Source organism: Buceros rhinoceros, unplaced genomic scaffold (assembly GCF_000710305.1).
Source record: "Buceros rhinoceros silvestris isolate BGI_N320 unplaced genomic scaffold, ASM71030v1 scaffold25571, whole genome shotgun sequence".
NCBI lineage: Eukaryota > Metazoa > Chordata > Aves > Bucerotiformes > Bucerotidae > Buceros > Buceros rhinoceros.
In genome coordinates, this window is record NW_010395221.1 from 27,418 (window position 1) to 45,589 (window position 18,172).

An 18,172-nucleotide genomic window follows, 5' to 3' on the forward strand; every position below is an offset into this window, starting at 1 on the left:
CCGGGAGGAGCGGACAGCACAGGGGACCCTACACCGACCAACAAGGTCCATCCCACAGACCTCGTACCCGCTGTAGAGCTGAGGGGTCACAAGGGTCAATCCTGCTTCTCCAACGGCCGGTGTCCAAGGAGGACTCTGTCCCTTCTGCCTTTGATCCCAATCCGTGCATCCCTGAATCCAGTTCCGGAATCCAGCCTGGACCTTCCCAGCGCCTGCCCACAGCACCAGTGGTGACAGTGACGCGACTGACATCAGGGACACTGTGTTCGGTGCTGGGTTTGTATATATTTGTACATATGTCATTATTTTCACTGAAGCAGTTTTAGTTTTCTTTCCCGGTCCACCAGCCTCTCTCCCTTATTCCCTTTCTCTTCCCCTTTGGGAAGGGAGGGGGGTTCATAGAGAGCATCTCTCATTCGTCCAGTGGCTGGCCCAGCCCTAACCCGTGACAGCAAGGCTGGTGCTTGCTGGGTTGATGGACATCAGGGGAGCAATAGATCAAGAACTCAGTTTGCTGATCCTGGAAAGACTTCAGAAGACCCCAAAAACCTGATGCCCCAATCATCAGCTGAGACCTTGCTTGCATACCAGCACATCAGGAACCTGCACTCCACCAGTGCTAGCCCCTTCCAGAGCTCTCCATCACCTTCAACATCTTGCTTTCTCAGAAACCGGCCTGAACAAAAAACCCAGCCTCTCACTCTGGCAGCTTTCATCCTCTGCCTGCCAGGCCTGAAACACCAGAAGGATTTTCAGCAATCCAGCAACCGACTGGCCCGCTTACTAGCTAGTAGCTGCTGCTCACTACGGGTGCCAAGGGGTTTGTACTCGTGATGAGTGCGTACGCAGAGCTCCAGATGAGATGGTACACTGACATTCCAAGGAAAGGCTTTTGCTTCGAATCAGGCTGCTCACAGAGCAGTTAATCTGCATGATAAACAGGCAATGAGTTTTCTGTTTCTGGTAACGTTCTTGGTTTGGGGTTTTGGTTTTTTTTCCTGTTTATCGTAACAGGATCATCCTCTAACATCAAAGATGTTGGACAAATTCATAGTGATGATGATAGCAAAAGTGAACATGCTATGTCAACGTGCATCGCTAGGAAAACGTAAGCCACTTTGCATGATTTTTCCTTGACTGGTCTCACCGGCTGTTCAAACCTATCGAAAAGTTCCTCACACAACAGAGGAGCCTCCCGGAGGGCACCCTGTTGACCAGCCATTGCCGCAGCATGACTGAGATGCCCTAACTCTGCCAGCTGAGTTGATCTGATTGCACGTCCAGTACCTGAAATGCCACAGGCACACAAGCTGCTCTGCAGTTTGCAAAGCAGCCCATGTGATCGCAGCCATAATTGTAATTTGTTCAGCTCCCCTTGGCCCAAGAAACGCTCCTAACACTGTGAAAAGCTGTTTACAGAAACCACTTCCTTCATTACAAGGCAAGAAATCTGGCAACTGCTACCTAGTACACAACAACCCTACCCCAGAGCAAAGCAGAGATGAAGTCTGCATCCAATTAAAACTGGAAGGGGGCATTAAACAATTAGCACGTAATTACCAGATTTGGGCTAGCGTCAAGACTCTGGGGAGAACCCGGTCAATGCCAGGGCATCTTTGGTGACCAGACCCAATGGGGACTTCAGCTAGAGGTGTCGCAGATAAATTGCTGCTTTAACCCCCGGCATCGTGGTGTTGGCTGAGGGCAGGGCTAGTGAATCACCAGGAATTTTTCACCAAGGCATCGGGAAAAATCTTCTCCAATTGAAATGCCAATGCTTGAGATGATTGAATTTAGCCAAGATGTGCAGGGGGTAAAATGTTAACCCTGACCAAAGGCAGCCGTTTATTCTTACAACCCCCAGCTCCATGTTTCATTGCTTTTAGGAAAGAGAGCAGCTCTGGGCATCTTCCGCTGCCTTACTGCATCTGATTGTCCTAGAGTCCCCGAGCACTTCCATACATTCTTAATTTTCACCACGTGACTGGTGCATTGAGGTGCCTGGGAAAATTCACGTGCTTTAGGTTAACGCACTTAACTCTGTGTGTGTGCAACAGCGGTTTACACCTTGTTCCCACCTGCCTTCACCCAAACCAGGGGTATTTCAAGAAATCTGCATGACCAGAGCAAGCTGCTCTGCCTTGTACCTGTCAAATCAGCTCTTCAACACTGCCAGCATGCCATCACCTCTCCTCCTTGCTCGGGTGGGAGGAGGAAGGAAACGCTGAAAACAGACCCACCACAGACTTACTTTTTAGGCTTGCCCACTGCATTCTCGGCCACGTGGTATCCGGGCTTGCACTTGTAGCGACAGACTGAGCCCACGTCGTGGTTCCCCTGCAGGCACTGTGGGACCAGGAGCTTGGCGTTGGCCACCGCAGGAGGTGCGTCACACTCCAGCTTGCAGTAGGCTTCGGGGAGCGACCAGAGACCGTCCTCTAGGCAGGTCAGCCACTGATTTGTGCCTGATTCCAAAAGAGAAGCAGTGTGTTGGGGTTACAGCTGACCCCAGGCTGGAGTCCTGCTGAGGGAAGCGCAGAGCAACCAGCAAAAGTGCTCTCATTAGAGCGGATACTGATGTCAAAGCAGCCAACAAATATGGAGACCATGGGCTGTATTGCACGCTTGGTCAAGCTGGGGCAGAAGGCAGGTAAGGGACACTTCTAGGGGATGGGGAAAGGATCTTGGTTCTGCAAATCTCCCCTAAACTTTCCCTTAAACAACTTCTCCCTGGTGATGTCCCAGGACAGCCCTCAGTGGGCTGGGGGCTTTTGTGTACGACACCTCTCTGTCATTTTTAGTTCAGCCCACCTTTGTTCTCCCCAGGTGCTTTTTGCAGCTTGTCCTTACCTACTCTTACAAGCAAGATGCATGATGCGAGATGAGAAGTGCCAGCAGAGCAAACATAGGAGACTTTACTGGTGAGACTGGGAATTCAAACCACCCGTTACTAAAGATTTGGGTTGAATATTACAGCCCAACTCTTTGTTGCTCCGCTAGAGGAAAGGGTAGACCCAACTAATGGGTGGCTGAAACTTAACAGCTCTGGGTGTGCCTGCAGTAAGCGTCCAGCACTGCATCACCCACGTGGTGATGGATGGTTCACCGGGAACAGCTGAGCAAGAAAAGAGCTGGACTGGAGTGAATGGGATTCTTCCCACTGAGAGGTTTGGATCAGCAGGTTCCCAGCACAGCCAGACTGCTCCACATTCCCTTCAAGCATTGCATTCTTTTTATGGGATCACTCCTCTGCCTACAACTGCTCTTGGACCAGGGGCAAGACCATGCCTCTGCTCAGCACTTGCGTTGCTGGTGGGCTGGCGCTGCTGAGGGTCATCCCCCGCACTGCTGTGTCATCCTTTCCTTGCCTGTTCTTAGCATTTATTAGCCTTGAGAGCCCGTAAGGATGCAAGCCTTCGGGGAGAGCAAGCATCGAGCACGTCCCTGCCTCAACAGCTGAGCCCTCGGCTGGACCTCTAAGAGTTTACCGGCACAGCTTAGCAGCCTTGGCCAAGCACCACCAGCCATTGTGCCAGCCGCTGAAGTCACTGAGGGCACTCCACTGAGGGGACGCCTTCCCACTGAGGGAGCCCGTAGCAAACCTCCCATTGACTTCAGCGGGAACAAGAGGCGGCTGTGAGTGAAAAATCAGATTAAAGCCCTGCCCTCAACTGACCCACCCAAGGCAACGGGCATCGGTTGGGCTGTTAAGTCGTTGTTCGTGTGCAACCCTTTGATCAGCTCACACTGGGGATCTGCTGACATCACCCCCCGTTGTGAAATGAGACCTTAATTCTCTGCAGTTTTTGCTCTTTAGATTTAACTTCGGGGGGGAAAAAAAAGTAAATTATTTTCATACGTTTCAGCTATAAATGTCTCCATAAAATAGGGCGCCCATTAAAATGATTTGTTGTATGTGATTGTTCAGACTGAAGGCACTGGTGGAAACTCACATAAAGTCCCAATGCTTGAAGCTGTCAAGGCAATTACCACCCAAATCCCATCCAGCTCAGCCTTGTATCGATGGGAACAGTAGCTCTTTTCTCTGACTTGGCTTAAAAACATTCCTGCGGCTCTTGATGGAGTCGGCAGAATGAAAGCCAGGCCATAGCATGTCTGGGGGACTGCTGTGTGTCTGGGTGGTGAGCATCTCCTGGACTGGTCTGCAGCTGTAAGCATCAGTCTCTACGGCTTTATACAGCCCCAGGCCTCCTGAACCACAAGCTTTCCCACAGCCACCAGGCACTAAGCCACTTTTGGCTCTCTGAGGTCCTCTCTGTCTGTCTGCTCGGGCTGCCTGCATGCTTCGTGCCTCCCTCGTCTCCGTCCTACTGGAGGCTGCCAGACCTCACCAGCTACCAGAAGACATCCCCACACCCCGAGGTGGACGGATAAGGGCTGCCAGCCAGGGAATGGGAGTCAGAGGGAATTATCCCCATGCTATGGTGTCTCCCTCTGCTCAAGGGAGGTGGATGCCCACAATTTTGGGAAATCTCTCAAGAGCCCACCTGGCTGGCAGCAGCTAGGATACCTGGGAAATTCAAAGTAGCAGTGCTCTGTTTGAACAGCTTGGGACAAGGCACAGAAAGGTGGCACCACAAAGGGTGGTTACATCTCTCAGCACTCTAGACTGTACCTTGAAGCTTGGCTGGATGGACGCAGGAGAAGGAACACCTCTGCAGGTAGGTGGTCCCCTTGAGGCAGGAGAACTCAGCATAGTACACGTGGGACTGGTCAGGGACACCACAGTCGACAGGGTCACAAGCCACAGATCTGTCCCACTGTCCCGAGTTGCACATCAGCACCACCTCCTGCTGTGGAGAAAGCACGGCTCCATCAGACCCCTGTGAGCAAGCTTTAATCTACTGGTTTCCCACCACAGCAGAAAGGGCTGACCCAGGTTTCAGAACAAGAGCTTTCCCTCATTTTTCCTCCCGCAATGTGCCCTTTCACCCCACTCTGGACACCACGTCACCTGTTCTCGGGGTGACGTTTGGGGCGTGAAAGCAGTGAGTAGTCCTTGGAGTAACATGCAAGCCACTCGCACAAGGGACCTTCTAAAGCTTGGTCTGTTAATGGTTTGCCTCCAGAAAACACTGGCTGCATGCACGCTGTTGGAGCAGTGCCAGAGCACAAGAAGGGGGAAAAGGAAAGTCCCTTCTCAAGATGTACTACAGCCTCCTGAGCCACAAGTTACTCCCAGCTCCGTGTGCTGCAGTTTTCTCCCCGCAAGGTCAAGACTTCAGCCATTGACAAGCACCTCTCCCAATGATTCTTTCCCCCTAAATGCACCGACTCGCTCATGCCTCAGCCCGCAGACCTCACTGAAATCGGAGGTTCATGCAACCTCTTTTACAAATGCTAATTACACGAACCCTCTTACCCAGCTGGGGGACTCCATGAGAACCTAATGCCCAGTGGTCCCACTGCTAAACATGATCAACATGGACTTCACCAAAACAGAGTGGTGGATGATGGTGTGCCATGAGCAACCTGGTCTAGTGGAAGGTGTCCCTAGCCATGGCAGGGTAGATGGACCAGATGATCTTTTAAAGATCCTTTCCAGCCCCAACTCTGCTGGATTTTCACTCCCAAACCACTAACCCCAGCCCAGCAGTCCTCAGGCAGCAGCTGTAGACCAAAAAGGCGTCTTTTAACGGTTCCTGATGTCCCTTCACTGTTTGAGTACAACCACACTACTTGCACAGTCAAACGTATGACCAGCACATGTTGATTGAACCTGGACTTGGTGGCTCTGGAGAACATCACTAAATCTGAGCCTGGGACTCCTGGGTGTGCAGCAGGATCATGGTGAGGCTGAACCAGGTGGAAACGATGCTCAGGGAGAGCTGTATTTTCCCAAAATGCCTCAAGATGAGCAGGGTCACACAGCCAAACCAGTAATATCACTGGGGGGCTCAGGACAGGGCACTTGCAAGCTGCCTTCTGCTGTGACAGCCACATGGTGAAGCTCTGTCCAGAATTTTCCTATCTCACTGCCAAAAGCGGGAAAACTGTCACCCGAGGCAGTTTATTTTGTGCAGTTTCAGTTCAGAGAACAGGAACATTTTGTTTTCCGCGGGCATGCCTTGGCCCACAGAGCTGTGTGGCTGTGTAATTAAAATCCTCCCGGGTGACGAGGGGCTGAGGGCTGCATCCCCAGCCGCCCCTTTGTGCTTTCTAGCACCCACCTCTCCTTTGGCAAACACCAATGGCTGCAGCATGGCAAACCTGCCTGCCAGCCGTCACAAGCCCTTGCTGCTCTCCAAGGAGAGGAAAGTCCACCCTGCTGACATGGCCTGTCCCACCTCCATCCGCCTCCACCCCATGGGAGTTCACACTCTCACTTGGGCTGGCGGTGGGACCAGCTCAGCCCCAGAGACCCCTGATCCCCCTCCAGGAACAGCCTAAGGACAAGACATGTTGTGCCCATGACCCTGCCAATGTGACTGCCCAGACCCGAGGGAGCTCAGCTCCCAAGGACGCATCAGTCCCAGGTCTCCTCTGTCAATGGCTAAGAGCCGTGTTATGCTTGTGTCTTTTATGAGGCATCCCTCAGCCTTCTGGAAAGTGGGACAAACTCTTTCATGGTGACCTCTGTGCTGCCCTGCTGGCGTGGGCAATGTTATTGCAGTGCAACACAAAGGAAGAAAGTCTCTCTGTGCTGTTGGCTGCCTTTAAATATAGTCGCTCTGCAATGACTTCATTTTTTCCTGAGCCTCTAACTTCAGCTTTAAGAGAGAAAACATCCCAGGGATGTTCAACCCTCCCAGCAATGGCCATCTGGAGAACATAAATGTTTACCTCTCCCTCTGTGGGAGTGCATCACCCCAGCTTGGGACATCTCCTGCAGTGGCTTTTAGCCTGGCAGAGCTGTGGTCTGCAGGCGACACTGGGCTGAGAGAGCTCGGAAGGCTGCAGCCAGGGAGGCAGAGGGGTCTCCTGCCACCAGCACAGAGGTCCAGCACTAGAGCCTCCACTGGGCTGAGGTTTGTTAGAAAAGCTGTGAGGATGTTGGAGCTGGAGGAACAAGGTGTCTTGTGGTCACTAACTATCTTATGGAGGTTAGATCTTTCTTAACTAGCATCTGGTCCAATGGGTCATGAGGTCACCCCCAACCTAAGGTCCACTCACCTGTGTGGAGCCCAGGCTCTTCCCATATTCAGAATGGAGGACAAAGCCTTTTTCACAGGCAACGGTGCATGCCATGTGCCTTGGGCCATCGGAGGTACAGTTGAGGGTGGCAGTGTGAGCAAGCAGTGGCTGTGTGCAGCTTCCCAATCCTGCACAGGCACCATGGACGCAGCTGTGGAGAAGAAGGAAGGGATCAATCAGTGGGTCCCAGACTTCCTCAGCAAGAAGGGACTCTTTCCAGGTGGCACACGTGTGGGATGCTCAGCGGGTGACAGATGCCTACAGAGTTGCACACCTATCCCTCAGCCCCAGCTTCCTCCGGGCTTGAAATCTCCTGGCAAAGATGTCAGAAGGGTACTTTTTTTCCCAGCTCTGCCTTGGTTGGACCTTGGCCCAACACCCTCCTACAGAGCATCACGTCCTTCCAAGCTGATAAAGTGAGGTATGGCGCAACAGCGTTCCTTGCAAAACCCACGCTGCCTGATGGGGCTACTCCAGCTCCCGAGCCCCAGGCTGCGCTGGCTGCCTTGCACAGAGCCTGCACACAGCCTGGCACCAAAGGCATTGGTGGTGCTCAGTGTGGGTGGGCCAACAGCGCAAGAGGAGAGAGGTCACGGGGAGAGGGCAGGCAGATGGCATATCCAGCAAGACAACAACTCTCCCGTGGCTAAAGTGGGAATGTCATTATCAGATGGTCCTATCGAGCAGCACTCCTCAATGCACAGGGCGTCAAACTATAAACAGTCATTGTAGCACCTTCCCGAGAGGGCTGCAGCTTCTCCAGCAGCAAGGCGGTCACTATTGCGTGACAATTTCTCACCTCCAACTTGTTCAAATCACACTGGACGCCAGAGAACTTGTGGCAAGAGGCCTCCTGAAACTGTGCTCTGCAGTGCCATAGGGAGCGCGCCGTTAGACTCGCACGTGATCGCAGCCATTCACAGGCGTCCTCCTGTACATGCTCTACTCATACACATATATCTCAGACCCTAGTGTCTGGGGACAGACAGCGAACAGCGAGACATCTCCCCTTTCCAAAGGCAACAAAACCCAAACAGCAAGTTGTCCTTCCTGGTAACTTTTGAATTCACTTCTCAGGTTTGGTCAGCCTTAGCACAGAGTAAGACGAGATTTGCAGCAACAGGTGATCATGAAGTAAAGAGCTTTTTAAAGACTCTGTTGATAGAAGGGTAATGGGTATGTCAAACAACGTATTAGACACCAGAGCATCCTCCATCTGTAAGGAAAGGTTTAGCTGGAGAGGAAACATCTGCAGATATTAGGGAACCAGCCAGGAGATGTTCTTCAAACTACGCGCAATGCCCACCCCCCTCAGACCTGGCAGCAGAGTTGCCTGAACTTCGCACCCACACAGCAACTCCACAGCCTGTGGCAGAAGGGAGAAGCTGTCTCCTCCACCCCATTCCGTTTTGATGGTCTCCAGCACCTCTGTTCTTCCCATGGGCCCAGGCAGCATTGCAAGCCTGTGGGTGTTTGATGTCAGGCTCTTTGGGATCAAGACCATCTCAATATGCACCTGTCAAGCATCACATGATCAGGCATCACAAATAACCCCATTGTGAGGCTGGCCATTGGACTACGCTCTCCACCAGTGAAATGCAGCCAGTGGATTAATTACCTGGGGTGAAATGAGGCCAAGACATGGGGTTGACACAACAGCCCCCGCAGGAAAATGCCCTGGTTGTCTGGCGGTCAGGCTTTATCTGTGACCAAGTGGTGGAGGTGCAAAAACTGACACCAGCCCTCCTAAAGCAGGCGCAGGGCTGCTGCAGCTTCAGGTGGTAACCGGGGAAAGAAGGGAAGAAGCTGCACCCAAACGGCTCCTCTCTGCTCCCGCTTCATGCGGGTCTGCCAACCGTTTTTGTGCACTGTTTTTCACCCAGGGGAGGTAGAGGCTGCCTTTGCCTCTTGCGTTTGCTCAACCTCTACGGCCAAGGATGCACAAGTCCCACAAGCTACACCCCCAAAAAATAAATAAAAAAATAAAATTGGTGCTGACACAGGCGTTAAGGGAACGTAATGTGCTTTTGACTCCGGACAAGTCCACTGAGCCAAAGACGCCGTGGAAACCTGCAGGCCACAGTCCTGAAAGAGCCGGTGGGCACGGGAGGGGACCACAAAGGAGAGCAAGAAAAAAGGGGCTGTTTTTTCAATGCAGACCTGTTTATGAAGTGAGAAATGGTTTCAGGGCAGCTGCTGCAAATTCTTTCACTAGCTTATATTTCCATTTGCTTCCTTTTTAAAGAATTTGTTTTATGAGCACAGCGTTTGTCAGGTCATTAGCTTCTGAGGGCATCTGGTACCAATTGTAGCCCTCTCCCCTCCCCTTTTGCAGTCACCTTCTCCAGGCGGTTGCTTTGCTCCCTACTTGTGCCCCCAGTGCACACGTACAATCCTGTCCCCAACTCCATCCCCCCACGATGGAGCCGCTGTCCTAAACCTCCTCACGTGCCTGTCTCTGCACACAGGCTGAGCTTCTCCTCTTCCCAGCCTTGCTCTTGCATCCCATCCCCTTCCTCACCGGCCACGGGTACATGGGGAAATGCAGCTGGTGTGGTGCATCCCCCCCCCACCATGGTTCGTGGTGCTACATCAACACACCACCATAAAAAAGTCCTTACCCCTGGGTGCCTCCAGCCACGTGGAGGTTAAGTAGCCAAATCACAGGCCCTGTGATGGGACGCAGGACTGGGAAATGAGTGCTGGATTCGCCACGTGACTGTAAGCTACAGAGCAGCTGGGTGGCCTCACCAGAACTACCTGACTCCAAACTTGATCCACTCATGACGTTGAGTTACAGAGTGTGCGCTCATTGCAGCACTGGTTTGAAGGGGGACGGTGGCACCATCTGGTCACATCCAGCCACGCCAAATGTGTGGTTGGAGCAGCTCTGCTGGCACTGGTGAAGCAATACCACACTGTCCCGGCCAGCCTCCGCAGTCGGGACAGCGTTGTCACTGAACAAGAAGAAGCACTGATCCTTTTCAGAACTACTGGGCACAGTTTGGTTTTCCACCAGCTCAGGAACATAACCAGCAATACTGGCATGAAGCAGATCGAGAGATCAGCAAGTTTCTTACCGTATTATTATATAGGCAAATTGTTCTATAGATTAGTGATGCGTAAGGGATTGATAAGAGATAGTATCAAAATCTTTCTTTTTAAACACCCCACATGTATACACTCCTGCACACATTCTTTATAGATCTATTTTAGAAATAATGAGCTTTCTCTTCGTCCCAAAAGGTGACTAACTTATCGCCATTTTCTCTGGATAGCAATACCCCCATCCCACAAATACCTGCTCAGTTTTATTTTGGAAATGATACAAGACCAAGTTCTGAGAAGCTGTTCTCATCCTACACATAGTTCGAAGTCTGGCGCTGCTCTTTTGGACCTGAAGAGAGGCTCACGTCCCTGAAAGCTGTCTGATTTTCTCAGATAAATTAGTAACCTTAAAAAAATATATATAATCTCTATCTACAAACTGCCTTTATCACTTCCTTTATCATTACCAGCGTCGTTGTGACTATCACTGCGATACTCAGGGCCACGACACTCCTGAGCCTGGTGGCATGCACAAGTGCAGGACAAAAAAAGCAGCCATGTGGCCTGGCCCCATCACGATCCACATGCCTTACTGGGGTTCAGGTAAAGTGATGGGATAAATCACTGTTCTCAGCTGCTGGAACAGCCGAACGAAGGCTGGACGAGGAAATGGTGCCGTTAGCCCAGCTCTGATCTCAGCATGAAGGAGCTCTTTCTCCTTTCAATGATAAATGAAATTCCTGTATCGCAGCTGCAAACTCCTGACTTTTTCCCGTTTCTGATTCAGGCAGTATAAGATCTAGAACGAGCCAATTTTTTTTTCCCCTACATGAAACATCAAAAAAAGTTTTCCATTTTTATCCTAGCATCATTTGAAGCTCAAACTAATGATTTATCAATAACATTTTTATGAAATAGTAAGCTTTTTCTCCTAACTTATTCATCATCAGCATCAGCCTGCGTGATGTTGTGGGCTCACCAAGTCCCATAATTCATACAAAGAAAGTTTCAGATCTGCAGATCTGAGATTCTGCCTAGCTATGGCCCTAACTGCTCTGGAACGGTAATGGCTTTGTTCTGAAATAGGACCAACTTGATAAACTAGAGCAAAACTTTTTCTTTTGGGGTCCTGCATTGTTTTAGAAGAAAAAGCAGGTGGCAATGGCCAGCAGTGGAGAATGTTAAGCTGGTGGTGACAATATTGGTAGGGAGACATGGTTTTGTGTGACAAAACCCAAATGCTGAGAGGCTGAAACTTCACATTTTACAGCAATTATTTCATGGAACCCAGGAAATATTGATGGATTTACCCAAGTTAAGCTAACACAGCCAAATACAGAGCAGCTGCCTGAAGTATAATAAATCATCTGTAAACAGCTGTAGCTTTTAACCCAAAGATTGCTGCTAGAACAGCCTTCATCAACGAGCTCCAGCTCTGACTGGGGAAAATTCTTGTAAGTTCATCTCATGGCAAAAGTTTTTGGGGAGAAGGGGTTACAGGAGATGTTGATGAAAAGGTAAAGGCTTCAGCCAAATCTCTTGAAGTTAAAAGTAGTCACTGCATGTACTCTGGGGGAGTCTGGATTGTAGCGCTGAACATCAGTGAGATAAAAGATGTTTACCCCAGCGTGGTCTAGCAAGAGAGAATAGCTGGGAAATGAGACAAGGTGTTTTGGAAATACTTGGGAGCTTCTCCCTTCAGGCATGTTTCTCCTGAAGGGTAAAAGTCTCACTTTTCCAGGAAATCTGACGGCAACCGTGCTTGTGGGATCAGGCTACGTGTACAGACCCAGCGGTGGTGGTGCTCCTTGATTACGATCTTCGTTGAGTCTGTCATCTCAAAGATGTTTGCGTCTGTACGTGGCTCCTGAAGAAACTTGGCAAAAAATAACACCCCTGTGAGTCATCCACTGTCATCTACCTCACAGATAGATAGAGAAAAGGCACCAGCAAAATGTCAAGTGACCTGTTGGCCCCTCCGTAGCCACAGCGACAAAGGAAGAAAAAGCAGCAAGAGCAGATCAACTGTAATGTATTTCCAGACAGTTCCTTTCCATGGTTTTTGGTTTTTGCTTCACCAAAATAGATTTATAGGAGAACAGAAAGTGAGGCTGAAGGTGATGTCAAGTTTGGTCTAGTCGGCTTCGCAACCTGAGGAGGGATAGCCTGTACCTTTGTCATTTCTGAGAGGAGTTGGCCTGACTCCTTCCTGAAGGGAGACTGCCCACCTGCCCACCGTGAGGCCAGCACACAGGTAGGAGTTACCTACCAGCATTCCTCAAGGGTGCATATTTGGCTATCCCAAACACCCCCTTTATCCAGATCTGAACCCCGCAGCAACACCCTGTACCTCATTTCTGCCACCTCCTAGCTTGTGCAGACGAATTAACTTCTGATCCACATCCACCACCAAGAAAGATGTAGAAAGAGTGGGGGGATTTCAAAAGGAAGCTGCAAGCGGAAGCCAGAGCTGGACTGCAAGACTTATGATATGGACTGCAAGACTTTAAGGTGAAGAAAGATATTTATCATGACAGAGAGGGAATAGGGATTGCTCTGTACAAACACATATACACAGAGAAGTTGTCTATTGGCAGGAGACATCTAGACCTTTCCGACAAGGATGGAGCAAAAGCAACAACTTTCATCTTGAAATCAGAGGCAACTTCTCAGCAGAGAGGGTTATGGGATATAGGAATAGCTCAATGGGGGAGACGGTGAACTCATTGCCTCCTGCAGCACGAGATAAGAGAGCCTTCTGAAGGACACGCTGAATCCAGTTTCTGTGAAAAATGCTAGTGCCTATATCTGACATTAGGAAAGGGAGGGCAGGATGGGGATAGGTTAGCTGCAGCGGTTCACCAAGGGCTCTGCAGGCAAACCTCAGGGTCTTCCAGCACGTGTTCCCTTCTTCCCTGGAAAGGACAGAAGGCTTTCCATGTTTCACATGAGGTCCATAGCAGTAAAAGAATAAGGAATCAAGATCAAACAGCACAAATCCAAAACATAACACCGTAGTAGCTACTATAAAGGAAATTAACTCGACTGCAGACAAACCAGCACAGCCTCCTAAAAAAAAGCCCTTACACAAAGCATTAAACTAAAGAAGCTGACTAGGCTGCAGAGAGCAAATGGATGGGGCAGTCCATGAAAACGTTCCCTGAGCCTCCAAGCGTCACCTTCCAGCCGAGCAGTGAAGCCACAAGTTGAAGCCAGTGATCAAGTCCTACAGTAGAGCCTTGGGCACCACTCCCCACCAGCCAGTTAGCGACCCACAAGAGAAGCACCAGAGGTCAACAAGCTCTGATGCTGGAGGAAGACACCTTGAGAAGTCTCAAGGGCAGAGGCAAAAGCTGAGGTGAGCCCATGCCCTGGGAAAGGTGGTGGTCAGGATCCTAGGCTTGGTTCCTCAGAAGTGTTTTCCTCCAGGCTGGCAAGAGAGGATGTCCATGGTGCAGTACAGACACAGGCTGCTCTGATGGGCCTCACACTGCACCAGGAGGCTGAGTTTGCCTGGGAGAAGCGGGGAATGAACGTTCAGGCGGTACACGCTGTCCTCACAGCAGGCAACTCTCAATGCCAACTGCGTTGCGCATGCAAACGGAGCCTGAGCCGACACTGGCTGGGGGGACAGAGTGCAAGTTCTTCTTGACCTAAGCATCTCTCAGCCCGTCGGAGGTGACCTTGGGATCCCAACATAAGAGTCCATCCACTTTGTGCATAGTCTCTGACTAGGGCAGAGGGAAGGAAATGAAACACCAGCATCTTTACATTGAGAATATGTAAACAACCCCCTGCTCCACCCGATTTTCCCTCCCGGGCGCTCACTTTCCATATAAAAGGAATCCAAACCAGACTCCTCTTGATGCATTAAACCCGCTTTTGGAGGAGCAGAGGAGGACATTCACACGGGAAATAAAAACACAATGCCAACTGCACTTTGTAGCACCTTTCCTGTGAACTTGCCAAGGCTTTTCCCAGCATATGCTAACATAAAACACACTAAAAATAAGACCGAGCTAAAAATAAACATAACAGAGGAAATGAACAACGTTCCCCTGGTTCACTATAGAGCCTGTACCAAGGAAAACAGAAGGGACTGTGGCTTGGTTTTAAAACACAAAGAAAAGGATGAAAGCTGGAGGGTTTGAGTTTCCCGGGCAGAAACTCACTAAAAGTCTGATTTCTGTTCGACCTCATAAGGTTCTGACTGGGTACAGAAAGCAAAGAAGAGCCCTGACCCCCGGCAGGAAGAGGGGTTCCTGGTGCGCATAGAGAGGTGCTAGGGATGGACACCACACTGCTTTGGTTTGCAAGTGCTCTTCCAACCTTCGGTGCCTCAGACAGAAGGGAAACTGCTTTTTCAAGACAAGGGAGAACTTGCCTCGCGTCAAACGCCTGCTGCATCCTGACCTGGTAGATGGCTGCATTTCACCAGCAAAAATGGTCTTTTGTTTTCCCCAACCTGCGAAGCACTTTGAGATCCTTCCTGGTGAAAGATGCTGCAGAAATGCCAAGCCATCGTGGATTTATTATTCTGGCAACAAGCCAGAGGAACCAAGTTTCTAGACTGGAGTTAGGAAACCTCATTGCTTTGTTACTTCTGCTGCTGTATCTTTCTCAGGTTGTTTTGGGAAAACACTCACGCATATAGTGTGGATACGAGACCAGGTGCACGTGAATGGTCAGTTCTTTACAGGAAGAACACAGATCTTCTGTGATCTCTTGGAGTCTAATGTCTCTAAATCTCTTGAGATTTTATATTCCTAGATTTTTATATGGGACTTTCCCCCTAGACTCTCCCTGCCGTACAGGAAAGGGATTTAGTCCGTACAAGTCAAAATACTGCTGTACCATAGTTAAGGAGACAAAATAGATTTAAAAAATATAAAAAGGGGGGATACTTGGGTGTTTCTAGACCTAACAGAGGCAGATCTTTTATTATTAATGAGGCTGCTATAAGCCAAACCGAACCCCCTCTAAACATTCCAGCCTTTTGTCCAAAAAAACAACGCTGCAGATAGCATTTCCTACTCCAAAACCTCCGGGAACCTGATTTACTTTGAGCGTTCGCTAAGGGCACGTGTGTCACCCGTAAGTCAGCATACGGCAACTAAGCCCAGGCCATGGGGAGCCCACGGGGCAGCAGCAAGTGGAGGAGGAGGAGATGTGAGGCTTCTGCTGGGTCCTGCCGTGCCCACACAAAGGGAAGAGTACGCGGCTCTGCGCACTTTGGCGATGGGGAAACTGGCTTGTGCTTCAGCAAAACGAGACTTTTAAGAGAAAAACATCTTTTCCCCCACTTTCTGTTTGTTGCTGTATGATATTCTCCTTACCCATAGGTGATGCTTGGTCAGTCTGTTCCTTCTTGCAGTCACTTCTGAGGGGGAAGGGGAAGCTCTCAAGCAATGAAAGTGCAAAATTATTTTAAAGGATGAGAAAATGTAATTGAAAAACCACATCTGTTGGCTGGGGCCTTCGAAGCATGTGTGTACATAGCTGCACAGCTACCGGGAGGAAACGGACAGCATTTCAGGTGGACGCTGATCCTTTAAGGTAGGGCTGAGAATAATATTTATATGCTGACTCACTAAGATTTATGTTTCTGTATAAATCACACATGCACTTAAAAAAGTATAGAGTAACTGCAGGATATTCATGGCTTCCAGAACTCTAAATAAATCAGTTGTACCGTGATCCACCAAGCTTTTAGACAAACACACGCACACTCATTCATTATCAGGGATGTCCGTCCATCCAGGCCCATCAACAGAAAAAAAACGACAGTAGCAGTGATGCAATGACCTAGCCAAAGCCCTTCACTCTTAACATCCCCATAGCTCCAGCAAAGTTTGGACCCAAAAATCTCTATTCCCAGTGATGTGGTTTGAGTAACTGGTTGAACCAGAGCCCTGGATCAGCACACTGTTAACTTCAGGGAGCCTGGGATCCAAAAGCAAACCAGACTCGGCAGGTCTGGCCATCGTCTACCCCTCTAGGACAGAGATGAGCACCATCTTTTCATTTCTCCTTGGCTCCACGCCTCTGCTCGGCACAGTCTGCCTCATTTATTTAGTCTGTTTTGGATGACGGTCCTTCCCCGTCCCTTCGCCAGCACGACCCACACAGAGAGCGGCGCCCGTTCTGCAAACACTACCTCTCGCTTTACGAAGCCAGGCAGGCGCCTGTGAGCGCTGGACATCAATAAATTAAAGTGCTGTTGCTACTATTATTGTTATCACTGCATTATGGCAGGGCAGCGGGAGACTTGGTGAGGAGCCTGGGATAGACAGAGAGCCAGCACAGACAGGAGAAGGAGGAGAGCTTTATCCCCACCTCCCACAGCAAGGGGAAGACCGGAATGGGTGGAGACAGAGCTTGTAAAGCACATGCTGAAGAAGCCAAAGTTTCAGCTTCAGCAGCAACCTTCAGTGATAACTCCTCGGCAGAGGAAGCTTGGTTTTCCCAGGAGAGAGGAGTCCTTTAAGGTAGTTTTGTGCAGATGCACACAGAATCTATTTTCCTGCCTTCCACCTCTCAGCAAGATAAACAAATCAAGATTCATTACACTGGATTTTCCAGCAACACCTCAAAAGCCACCTGAGAATAGTCACGAAACACTCAGGAAGTAGATAAAAACTCCAGAACTGAAGCACAAAGGAGAGAGGTACATACTCTGGCTGCCTGTTGGGAAACGCCCTGAGGAGACCATACCTGTAGCGCTGATGGCCGTGTCTCTCCTCGTGTTGCAGGAGGCAGGTGGTGGGGTTAAAGATGCCAGGCTGAGCCAAGGTCCGCAGGGCCACAGCTGCGATGCCCACGAGTGGGGAGGAGAAGTTGAGCAGCACCGAAGCAGCCTGGCGGGATGGCTCCTTGTGGCCATGGGTCACATTGATGACAAGAGGGTTGTGCTGGCACGACAGCTCATACATCCCTGTGAGGTGGAGCAAAGAAAGAAGCCACTAGCGCACCTCCAGGGATATTTTCTTTGCTTTTGATTTGTCTCTTCTACTCCCTCACACATCTCAACAGGCCAGAAGCCTTGGGAAGCAGAAGATGCTGCAAGGGGGATAGGGGACAGCAGCACTCAATCCAGTGAGAACGCACTGTAGTGGGAGTTCCTGGTGTCCCTGCTGGAACAGCACAGACTGGTGCCACAGCCCATAAGTTGCTCACCCAAAGAGTGGTTCAGCCCATCTACATCGCTCAGCTGGACAGTGACCCTCGGCTTGTGCTGGTTGCTTGGGATGGTGCCGTCAGAGGCCAGGAAGACCAGGAGAGAGGTGGGCACTGCGGGTCTCTCAAAGCACACCTGTGCAGGAGGGCGAGACACACCCTGAGAGCATGCACACTGCATATAGCCTTTATGATCCCATGTATTGTGATTGGGAGGGAGAGAGAGCATGGTGAGAGGGCAGGAACGGGGTAAGGGGCTCAGGGACTGCTGATGCGCAGGGCAGCAAGTGGGTGGGGAGAGGAGGGAAGGAAGGGTGTAGGAACACAGTCCTTTCCCTCCTAATTCCCCTTCTCCCTTTCACCTCTCTTTCCCACTTGTATTGATTCCACGTTGCCATAAATTTACAGCATTTTCCCAGCTTCCACATTTGCTGCTCTGAAAATTGAGCAACACCTGACCGAGACCTGGATAACCACTTTTCTGCCCTCCCTTCACCAGGCTTTGATACCACCTCATGCAGCGCCAGCTGGGCAAGCAAGGCACCCAGAGAGCACAGCTAACAGCCCTGCCACCAAAATATTTCCATTAAAAAAAAAAAAAAGCAACAAAGAATGGCCCCAGTACCCAGAGTGACTGCAAACTGCCCATCGGCCAATGTGGGGGAAGACCTGTGGGAAGAAGTCTTGCCTGCTAGGAGAGCCGACAGCTTCCCACTTGTCTACAGCCCTGAAGGCTACGGGAGGCAACCTGTGGCATCAGTCATGGCAGAGCAAGGGTTCTTTGGGAGTAACA

The 18,172-nt window shown here is 50.4% G+C and overlaps 1 protein-coding gene across 1 annotated transcript in view; it reads right to left on the minus strand.

Moving 5' to 3' along the window:
- Positions 1-18,172, minus strand: part of PAPPA2 (pappalysin 2) — a gene marked incomplete at its 5' end in the record, with an annotated part of 54,603 nt that overhangs the window by 27,237 nt on the left and 9,194 nt on the right. The window contains 5 exons of the mRNA XM_010145490.1: positions 2,252-2,465; positions 4,637-4,814; positions 7,135-7,306; positions 16,918-17,137; positions 17,380-17,515. Of these exons, the coding sequence (XP_010143792.1) occupies positions 2,252-2,465; positions 4,637-4,814; positions 7,135-7,306; positions 16,918-17,137; positions 17,380-17,515 (920 nt within the window). The remainder of the gene's footprint in view (positions 1-2,251; positions 2,466-4,636; positions 4,815-7,134; positions 7,307-16,917; positions 17,138-17,379; positions 17,516-18,172) is intronic.